Here is an 11696-nt window from a genome sequence, read left to right on the forward strand (position 1 = left end):
TTTTTTTTTTTTTTTTTTTTTTTTTTTTTTTTTTTTTTTTTTTTTTTTTTTTTTTTTTTGGTCAGCAGAGTTAAACCGTTTTTGCAAGGTAAGCCTGGCTAATTTCTATGAGTTTAGTCTCTTAAAGAAATTTTTTAAAGACAACATGCAGTCGTTATTTCAGTACATATAAAGTGCCTCCCATGTGACAAGCCAGGCACTGAGCATTAAATGAAAAAAAGGATGCTAGTTTATGCTCTAATTAGGAATATCATTATGAACAGCAATTTAAGTACATTGCTTGGTAATGTGAGGCATAAGCCTCTTCTCTACACATAGTTATTTTAGGAAGCTGTTACACTTAATTTCAGAAGTCAATTTCTTCTCATTGGAATCTAATCTAATTAAATCAAATATTACATTCTGAACTTTTCTCTTTATTATGGTGTTGCCTTCCCCCATCAAGCAGTTAACTGAATCCTTCCACGCCGATTAAGTGTTTAACCTCTACTCTTCACAGTTAGGAGTGATTTTTCAGTATAAGTTGCTTGAGAATTGTATTTGTGACAAGAGAGGGTTTTCTGGCTCACCAGTGCCGTGAGGACCACTGTTTTAGGCAACCTGGAATGATCTGTATGGGAGTCCTGCTTAAGCATTTGGCAACTTCCAACTTTTGCTTCGTTGCCAAGGAAAGGCCCACCAACCAGGAACGTTTCAGGGCTGTAGCGCACACTCACTGCCACTGCAGCCTTCCTCGTCACTTCTGTCCTTACAGTCCTCGTCTCCGTCACACTGGAAAGAGCTGGGGATGCACTGTCCATTTCCGCATTCCATCAGACCCTGGCTGTGGCAGGCTAGAAAAAGCACAAATGATTTTCATGTTATTTATTAGTACTTCTTTCAGTCTGCAGATCATATAAATGGTTCTGGTTTATCTGGCATCACCCAGAAGTGAAGTATCCTGAAAACCTGAATGCTCTGCGTGAAGAAACGAATGTATCATTGATTTTTTAAATTCCAAGTGTTTTTGAAACGGAAAGTTTTCTTTCTAAAATTTCTCATGCCTTATTAAATAGCATTTACTGAAAATTAACATTTTTTTTTTGATAACTTCAGGATAGGAGATAGTAGTAATGATGGAGGTAGTGATAATACTAAAATAAAAGGCACAATTTAGTAAAGGCTTACTATATGGTAATAACTGTGCTGAAAGTATTATGTATATAATGTCATATCCTCATAACAAACTTGCAAAGTAGATATTACAAACCCGGTTAAGAATAAAGAACCTGAAACTTAGAGAGTTGATTGGTGTCTCATGGCTATTAAAGTCACATGGCTATTAAAAAGCAGGGCCAGAACGTGCAGGCACATTTCTCTGACTCCCAGCCCGAGCATTTAATTCCATGCAACCTGACCTAATGAGCCAACGAAATGATACAAATGAAAGAACTTGCACAGTAGCTAACACAAAATGAACACTTTATTTCAAACTTGCTATGACATTTGACCTTGGAAAGGGATGGTCTAGTGGCCTTTAACCTTCCAATTCTCACAAATTGTCTAAATTCTATCCCTCCCGCCCTTTAGAGCATCAGAAACCATGTATCATATGACCTCAGCCTTCAATGAATTACTGTTGAACATTGCAACTCCCTGTTCTTGGATCGAGGCTTAACATCAGAATCATTATACTTGAGCATCATGTCCTCACTTTCCCAAGATGATAGTCAAGATATGGTTTGCTCTGGTCGGCTGTGTTCCACTAAGCAAGGACTCAGGAGATACTCCAGTTCGAATTCAATTCAGGGAAGGAGAAAGCCGGGCATTACATTTGTTAATTTATATGACTTTTCTTAAGTCAAAATAAAAAACATACAAACTGCATTTCTATTTTTGCCTCAAATTATAGGCAAATTATATAATCGGTGTCTTATGTATCAACTTTGTCTACTTTTATTGAACAGTGAAAGATGGCATTAAAAGTTTAATTTATTCAAATGCATAAAATGCATCATGTGAACTCTTTCAGGTTACTATTACTCTCTTTTAACACCTAGCTGCTTCTATTCAATCATTTTATTATTCCCTAGATAGTGTAACAGCTACCTGAAGACTGTTCACTCACTCAGAATACAATAAGCTATAAAATTGTAATTATTGTCACATTCTTTGTTTAAGTCTATAAACATTAAAAGATCTCTTCTGTCTAGAAATTCTTCCCATGTTCTCCCACAAATGGTGTCAGAGAACATGTTTGGAGGCTCCTGCTACGAAGGTAAACCACTCATATATTGTTCGCAAACAAAAAGTCCCCCAGCCTTTGTGACAAGAACATCCCCTTTGACAAAATTACAGATGCAGAAAGGAGACGCGGGGAACAAGGAGAGAGAAAATAGACACCTGCTTGGCCAAACTGGCCAAATGAAGCTTAGAGTTCTAGTGAGAAACATGTGGAAATCAAATACACGACATTGTTATTGTCCTCGCACCACTCAATTATCTTTCTAGGTGATGGCCAAAGCATAAAAATCTTTCCCTTTCAATGTTTTAGTGAACATTGAGTATATTGGTTTAAACAAGCAAGAAGTGGGAGGGGGAAGCAAAATAAAAATCCTCAGGGCACTCACAGCAATTGACCTCGTCAGACTTATCCACACAGTCATGGTCACCGTCACACACCCACTCCATCATAATGCAGCGTCCATCTCCGCAGCGATGCTCTTTTGTGAGATTGCAATCTGGACAAAAGAAAAAGTCCCTGAGGATGTGGAGAACCAGCATGACAAACACTTAGACCTGTCTGGCTCATGATTCTAATTGAAGAGAGTCTGTTCCAATTGTTCCCACACCTTCAACAACTTTTCTATGATGAGTCTGGCACAATTCACCTCCCACCCAAGCCTGTGGCCCACTAACCACCATCACCATAACCTACCTATTTTTCAGAAGAAAAAGAATTGCCCAGCTTTCTCAGGACCCATAGTTTGTTCTGTTGTTGTTTTTTGTTTTGTCTCATCATTGTTTTCTTTCCTTATGAAAAGTTGGTGATTTTTACACTGGCTCAAATAAACAGAACTCTGATTTTGATTTCACAAGGTAGGTAGCTGATTTGACGTATTCGTGACAACTTTATCATGGTTTCTGACACTTGCCACTCTGGAGCGTTCCTCAATCATACTACTGATGCTTTGCCAACATTCCTTTTGATGTTCTCTAATGCTAAATACTATCTCACATCATTAGTCCAGTGCCCCTCATCATCCCAGCTTATCCTTTCATTCGTATTACAAAGTTCCTATGCTACACAATAATGTCTTACCTAAATATCTTAATGCTAATCTCAAAGTCAAAAAGGTAAATAAGCAAGAGGAATTTTGCTGGCTTAAATTCACGAGATGGCATTCAGAGCTGAACATGACTCTTTATAAGGTAGGTTCGTTCTTAAAAGATAAGATCAGCTTTGTACATCAGATAAACGTGTCACCTTAAACCTACGTGTCACTACTACGGAAGTCATCTCTGTATCACTTGGTAATAAAGGAGGGATTTTGGTTACATTTAATAAGGGGATCAAGATGCAGACAATATATCTGTCTGCAAAGTTTTGCTCAAGGGCTCAAAATCTAAACATGAGCGACCAGAAGAAGCAGGGAAGAAACAGAACATTTGCAGAGAGAAAATATTAACATATTGACAACCTGTACTTATCTTTCACTCCAATTCTTTAGCGTGTCCTTAGTATGACTGTTTATGTAAAAAGTATTACATTTACACATTAAACATGGTTAAGACTAGTAATTGAAAAAACTTCCATTTTCTAAAAAGTAAGAAGCCAACCATTTTGTAATTTAACCTGCTAATTACATTAACAAACAAGCTATAAGTTCTAGATTATAAATTTTGTGATTTTAAATGAAAACATATAGGAAAACAATGCTACTTACCACAGTTTTGCTCATCACTCAGGTCCCCACAGTCATCATATCCATCACACACAAGGCTATAATTAAGACACTTGCCTGTGTGACAGTGAAATAGATTTTCACTGCAATCTGCAAATGAGAGAAGCCACTTGTGTGTCATTAGAACGGAACAGGGCGTTATAGTAACACTTTATTTAACAAAAGTATATCGATAGAGAGAAACCATAATGATAACCTGGTCCACGTCTATTGTTTTACAGGTGAAGAAACTGGTGTAGAGAGATGCAATGACTTGCTCAAGGTCACATAACAAGTTACTGCAGAACCAGTACTAGGACACACTGGCTCCCAAGCCAAAGCTTTTATTACTTTCTAAGTCTTTATCTGACTTTTACTCTATGTCACCTGAAAGCTCCTTTATAGTCAAATATGAGAAAAGACATTCTTAATTCATTAAAGTTCCTAATGAAGTTCATGTTCATAAAGAATCAATGATTTTAATAGATGGTGAGTAGTTATTTTCTAGAAATGTCTTTTTTATAATGAAAGTCTAGTATTGTCAATGATAAGCATAAATTTAACTGAGAGAAAAAATTATTTATATTATAGAGTCATTATTTACTTTGACACAAACATTATCATTTAAGTCAATTGAGTGTTTAATAACATGACCCTTAAATAAGCAACTATTGTCCTAGGTTGTGGTGGCAAGATAAGAATAAGTGATATGGAACCTCAGGAAGTTTATGGTTTAATGTTGGAATAAAAAACTTGCAAGGAAATTTTAATAAGAAGATAAGTCTTGTACTTGGGCAAACCAGAACTCTTATCCTGGTTCTGCCATTTACTAGCTATGGGAATTTGAGTGTGTTAGTTAAAATCTATGAGTCTGTGAACTGCTCTGTGAAATTAAGATATGATCAGTTACTTAAAAGATATTGGAAGAAGAGATTAATAAAATAATGCATAAGATGTCCAGGCAATTTAATGGGAAAAGTATGCTCTTCAACAAGTGGTGATGGGACAATTGGATTTCAAATGTGCAAAACTGAACTCTGACTTTTACCTCCAAACATACACAAAAATGATCTCAAAATGGATCATAGACAAGTATAAGAACCAAAATTATAAAGCTTCTAGAAGAAAAAATAGGGGAAAAATATGTTTGTGACCTTGGGGTTAAGCAAAGAATTCCCAGATATGACAACAAAAGCACAAGCCATGAAAGAAAAATTAATCAATGGACCTCACAAAGTTAAAAATATTTGTGCTTCTAAAAATACTATTAAGAATATAAGACAAGGCATACACTGGAAAAAAAAATACTTGCAAATCATGTATCTGATAAAAGACTTATATCCAGAGTATATATAGAACTCTTACACTCAATAATAATTTTGGAAACCCAATTTCTCATAGATAAAAGACTTAAATAGAAAGTCTTCACAGAATGCATACAAACGGCTAATAAGTCCATGAAAAGGTGCTCAGTATAATTAGTCATTAAGAAAAACCATATTAAAACCACAGTAAGATACTGTTGTTATATACCCCCAAAATGGCTACAATAAAAAAAAAAAAAAAAAAAACAGAGAATACAAGTATTGGCAAAGATTTTGAGAAACTGGAGCTCATACATTGCTGGTCGGGATTTAAAATAATAACACCACCTTGGAAAGCAGTTTGGCAGTTTCTTATAAAGTTAACCATAACCTCACCACATGATTCATGAATTCCACTCTTAGAAATTTACCCAAGAGAAATGAAACACATATCTACACAGAGACTTGTATGTGAATGTTCACAGCAGCATTATTCACAGTAGCCAGAAACTAGAAACAATCCAGACACTCAACAACTGGCAAATGGATAAGCAAAATGTAGTATACTCACATAATAGACTACTATTCGGCAATTAAAAGTATCGAACTACTGATACATGTGACAACATAGATGAAACTCAAAAACATTGCGCTAAGTGAGAAACCAAATACAAAGGCTACATATTGGGTGACCCACTTATGAAATTCCCCCAAAAGGCAAACTTATAGAGACAGAAATCATAGCAGTGGTTAGCTAGAAAGGTAGACGTAGTTATCTGGGAACTGGTTGGAAATACGTGGGAGAGAAATTTGGGGGGAGATGAAAAGTTCTAGAAGTGGATTGTGGTCATGGTTGCCCAACTCTATAAATTTATTAAAAGTCAGTGAGTAAATTTATGGTATGTAAATTATACCTCAATAAAGATGTAAAAATGTTTAAAATTAATATATGTAAAAAAACCTCAATTGAATAGAAACTAGATTTCTTAAATGTATTATCTTTTCCCTTATTTAAAATGAATTAAGTGCAAAAATAGATTCTTAGATCTGGAGAGGGATCATGGAAGATGGGCAGAACTTTGGTAGTATGGATGGAGTGAAAACTTCACCATGCTTCAGGTAGAGGGACTAGCAAGAACAAAGGAAAGAAGTGAGAAATAAGTCTTTTGAATTCCAGCCGATTATTGCTCTTCAGGCAGAAGCCTGTATTCATGCAACTGGTCCTACTCTTCTAAAAAGAGGTTACTTAAATACTTTTAGAATCACATCATTTTAAAAATGAAATGGGCCTTAGAGATCATCTGTTTAGCACCTTCATTAAGCGTGCCTGTATGTGCACACACACAAACACAACACACACACATATAGTCACACTTACGCACATGCAGAAACTTGTAAGTACTTTTTAAAATTTCCCCGAGGCTGTTTAATTTTCGAACAAGAATGACCATCATAGGGGAAAAAAAATATAAGAACTAAAAAGAGGTCCTAGTTTTCACCTCGACAGTACTATTTTTTTCTGTTCAGCAGAGGGCACTAACTCCCCGCCCTGCACCCTACTGCTGGCTGGGACTACTGCGCACATGTGAGCTGAGTGAAAAAGAGTTACGATGACATTGGTGCTCTAGCCTGCTGAGCAGAGTCGGGGAATGTGTGTATCAAGATATTTACATTTCCTTGGGAAGTTATAAACGATCTATTTGATTTTTGTTTTGTTTTATTTCAGTGTACATTAATCCTACAGGAAGTTTTGAAGCAGTATGCTAGAATCACCAAAAATCAGAGTTCTCAACCTGACCATTAGTGCAAAAGTACTTGCATTTCCCCAAAGGTTAGGGTGGGATGGAGAGGTGGCAAATTTAAAATCATACGGACTAATTTTCTTAAGCTATACACTTTATTTATTTATTTATTTATTTATTTATTTATTTATTTATTTATTTATTTATTGTAGAATTGGGGAATCAAACATGCCTTTCAGAATCTGATTAACCTGAGAACACATAAAAACTTCCAAACATTCACATGTCCTCTGTGAGGTCACTCTAAAATCCCCACTAATTCATACGAAGATACCTCATTGGAAATATTTTTAAATTAATGTTGTCATTCATTAAATGAGTTCGTAATGAGGATGACTCACACATTAACGAAAATTCCTCATTATTCACACAGGTACAGGTTCAACTTTCCACTATTATGGCTTATTTGGTTAGAAGCCATTCTCAGAGGTTAGAGACAAAATTAGCTGCATTTGAAAAACAACTCGTTAGCTCCCTAAAGACTCTGTGACCAGTAAACACACAAAACCTTAACCAAAGGCACTGCACAGCCAGAAATACACAGCAAATAGCAAAGATCACAGTGCCTCCTTTTATTGGAATAAATGTTTATTTGAACTGAAAAGAAATGTTGTCAGCACAATTTGGGGCCAACAAATCAAAAATTTCAAAAGCTACTTGCTGTGATTTTCTTGCTCAACACAAGCATAATTTTGCATGACCGAAGGTGAAGTTTTTCTAGATACAGGTCTTTTTTCTTCATGAGACCTTGATATAAAATGTTACTTCTGAAGTATATGCATGTGAATATTTATTTCAGTTTGGCATCTCACACTATAAACTGCTGTTTCTTAAAATTATCATTAAATTAAGGGCGAAACCTAAGGAACAGAAAACCTTTTATCTAGGGTTTCACTTAATTTGCTCAGTCTCTATGAGTCTATAAACACAAATGTGTTGCCTCAATTCAAGATTCAAATATGAGTGTTCAATTGCTACCCATAAATCCTCTCATTTTAAGATGACCAGAGAGTTTCAATGCTTTGCCCATAGTTGCCCAGCTCTTTAATAGCAGAGCTGTGAAATGAAGCCAGGCTTCTTGCCTCCCTACGTTCTTTTGACTGTTAACTTCTAGCCCTAAAGGAGCATTTCTCAAAAGCAGTAGGGCTGACAGTTTGGATGGTGTAATTCTTTGTTGTGGGAGGGACTAACGTGTACACTGTAAGATGTTTAGCAGCATCCCTGGCCTCACATCACTAATGCCAGTAGCACTGCCCCTGATCCCCACAGATTAAATACGACAATCAAATATGTCTCCATACATTGAAAAATGTCCCCCAGGAGGCAAAAGTGTCCCAACTGAGAACCACTCTGCCAGAGTATCCAAACATCACTTCAGTCCAAGCCCTAGTTTTAATCCCATATTTTCCATCATTTTTCTCCACATCAATCCCACTCCTCGTGACTCTGCTCTCTTCCCAGCTCATGGGACCTACCAGTGACATCTCTCCTACCATACTTTTTTAAAATGCCATGTTCAATGATCTCTATGTTTATATGTCATTTCCCTGATTAGACTAAAAGCCTCATAAAGATATAAATCGTGTCTTAACAGTCTTTATATTTACTAAGTACCCAGAACATGCTTCACATATAACAGAAATTCAAGAATATTAATAGTTCCACTGGTGCAGCGTGAGCAGATTGCCAGTAAACAGAAGTAAAAATCCCAGACATCTGAATCTTCTTCCTTCTTCCTTCCTTTAGTGTGGAATGAAATATTTTTCTTTTTATTATTTTTTTTAATTATTTATTTTTTATTTTTTACGCCTACAGTGCCTGGTCTTCCTAGGTGGTCTCCCATCCAAGTACTAACCAGGCTCAACCCTGCTTAGCTTCTGAGATCGGACAAGATCGGACTCATTTAGGGTGGCATGGCCATAGACTTCTTTTTATTATTTTGATGAAAATATTTTGATGGAAGTATTTATTTGCCTCCCTGGAAACATCTTTTTGGAAACCACCTGAATTAGCATCCCTACATTTGAGGCTTCCAGGAAGTGCTGCTGTTCAGCCAGGCTTGATAGCAAGGAAAACCAGGGATGGAGAAGTCGTCTGCCTAATGTCATAGGGCTAGGAATTTTCGAAAGAAAACTTTTCCTAATTTTCAAAAATCTTCACTATATCGCTAAAATTGTTCCAGGTGGTTGGAAGTCTGTTCCTTCTACCAATACTTAGGAAGAGACCGATAAGCACAACAAAATTAGTTGGGGGAGAAAGTCAGGAAGGAGCCCCAGATACCCAAAGAGCCGCTGTAACAGACAATTATTTCCCAAGCATAGTAGAGGATACAAAATAAACATTGTCCTGTCATATGGATGATCAGAACATAATCATTCACAAAATCTGAATTTTTGTGGATAAAGGCAAGTCACAGTTCAAGGAAAATAGCATTAGATTTGGACCCATTCAAGACTGTATTCAAATCCAGTGCTTCACATTCCATTTCAACAAACGCAGCACAAAGCTCTTACTGTGGAAAGTGCAATGCTTCGTGCAATGGAGGGACATAATGAAGAAGCCAGTGTTGGCCCATCACCTGGGCAGAGGCACGTGCAGAACTGGAGTGATGCCACAACATCGGCCATAACTGGGAGAGGAACAAGAGATCCTACCACAATTCCCACAAATTGGACATATTTTAAAATTCCCTAGTGTGGGTGCTTTGCACAATATTTTCTCCTAATGTAAATATACATCCTATAAAAATGTTTTCCATGTAAAACCATCTGCCACAGGTTTTCCCAAAGAGAGAATTACAAATTACAAAAAAAAATCTTAGTGAAAAACATTTCTGAAAATATGGGTGACACAACTGAAGTTCTATAGGATGCTAGATATTCTGCAAAATAGAAAATCCATGAATGAATAAATAAATATGTAAATAAAGGTGAAGGTGTATATGAACAAATAATTTTGAGGAAATATCAAGTTAAGCAAAATTACTGTCTTTTTTTAACTATAGCATTTCTTAGAAACTTTAAGACACAAATATGTATTGAAACTATCTAAGAAGTAGCTCTGACAGTCAGCATTTCTCAAACTTACTTTTTCCTCAAGCATTTTGCAACACTAGAGTACTGTGAAACACCAGTTTGGGAAAACACTGACCTGAATTATTACTATGATATACTGCCTTTCAAAAGTTATGACAAGTAAGCATTCTAACCCTTCAGATGGAAGAAAAGTTGGTCTACCTGGCAAACCGACCAGAGGAATCTCAAATGTGGTTAGCAATCATGAGCTCTTAGAAAGCCTTGGCAACTTCTACAGGCAGTAAAACACAGCTTTTCTTATAGTAACTATTGCTGGTCACGTAACCATTAAAAAACAATTAGAACACAATTGCATAAGGTTCTGTTTTGGATGCAGATCCTACAACATATTCTTGAGGCCAATTTTTCCTTTTTATCTATTGCATAAATACAAAACAACTTGAAATCTGAACATATATTTGTTATGGACTGATGTTTGTGTCCTCCCAATGTTCATGTTGAAGCCCTAACCTCTGCCATGACTATATTTGGAGTCAGGGCCTGCAAATAGGTGATGTCAGTTGAAAGAAGTCATAAGGATGAGGCCCTAATCCAATAGGGCTAGTTCCCTGGTCTTAGAGAGAGATAAAAATTCGGCACAACTTTTCACATGTTCTTTTTCAGCATCCATCAAACACTATATCTATCCTCTGACACAGGAAACTTTAGGGCATTAAACTTTTTCTCAAAGTCATCTACCAAGCCAGCCTTCGCTACACTGGCCTTGCATTAAGCCCAGTCTATAGCAGGTGGATTCTCAGGTGGAGTAGCCAACCTGGAGGTGGGTGTCTCATTCCAGGATTTCAGGGAGTTAGCAATAACCTTCCAGTTTGGGAGTATGATCTTCCCAGTAGCTGCCCAGTCAATGGCTTTTGGAGCAAGTTTTCTCCCATCCATCCTGAGATCCTTTACCGACCCCAGAGGCTCACAGTCCACAGAAGCAAAAGAAAAAATCTATTCTATCTTTATCCCTCTCTCACTTGAACTCCCTCTCTCTCCATTTTCCCTTTTCTCTTGCTGACTCTCCCTCTCTTTCTCTAAATAGGTCATGTGAGCACACAGGAAGAGCACTGCTGCCTACAAGCCAGGAAGAAAATTCTCACCAGAAACTGAGAACTGTTGGACCTTGATCTTGGACTTTGCAGCCTCCATAACTGTGAAAAATAAATTTCTGCTCCCTAAGTCACGAAGTCTGTTCAAGCAGGCTAATACAATAATGGACAAACCACCAACCGATTCAGTTGAAATAACTAATCAAATCACTGGTAAGTAAATTGAGGGTATTTAAGACCAAATCCACCAATCCCTGGATTTAAAACAATTGACTATCTTCAGATTTAGAGGAACCATAAACAAACAACAGGCTTCGCATCTGCTGTGTCATAAAAGTTAAGAATCATGAGGGTGAAATATTTTTCCTATTAAAAATGTCCTTTTCAAGAAAGTTGACCTTTATACTCATAAAGCTTTAAAAATAAAAACAAAAATCCTCACCCAAACAAAATAAATGAAAAGCCACCTCTCAATTTTAGGATATTTTATATAAAAACACTTTAGTCTCTGATCTGTTTCAATGCAGCATCTAGCTGTTGA

The 11696-nt window shown here is 36.6% G+C and overlaps 1 protein-coding gene and 1 pseudogene across 1 annotated transcript in view; both read right to left on the reverse strand.

Annotated features, from left to right (window-relative positions):
• CORIN (corin, serine peptidase) overlaps positions 1-11696 on the reverse strand; it is a 201746-nt gene that overhangs the window by 55623 nt on the left and 134427 nt on the right. The window contains exons 9-12 of the mRNA XM_039845302.1: positions 9543-9679; positions 3927-4095; positions 2610-2720; positions 717-833 (exon numbers count right to left, since the gene is read on the reverse strand). Of these exons, the coding sequence (XP_039701236.1) occupies positions 717-833; positions 2610-2720; positions 3927-4095; positions 9543-9679 (534 nt within the window). The remainder of the gene's footprint in view (positions 1-716; positions 834-2609; positions 2721-3926; positions 4096-9542; positions 9680-11696) is intronic.
• LOC120588554 (uncharacterized) lies at positions 8836-8954 on the reverse strand (annotated as a pseudogene).

The sequence above is a fragment of the Pteropus medius genome, unplaced genomic scaffold, assembly GCF_902729225.1.
Source record: "Pteropus medius unplaced genomic scaffold, Ma_sr-lr_union100, whole genome shotgun sequence".
NCBI classification, from domain to species: domain Eukaryota; kingdom Metazoa; phylum Chordata; class Mammalia; order Chiroptera; family Pteropodidae; genus Pteropus; species Pteropus medius.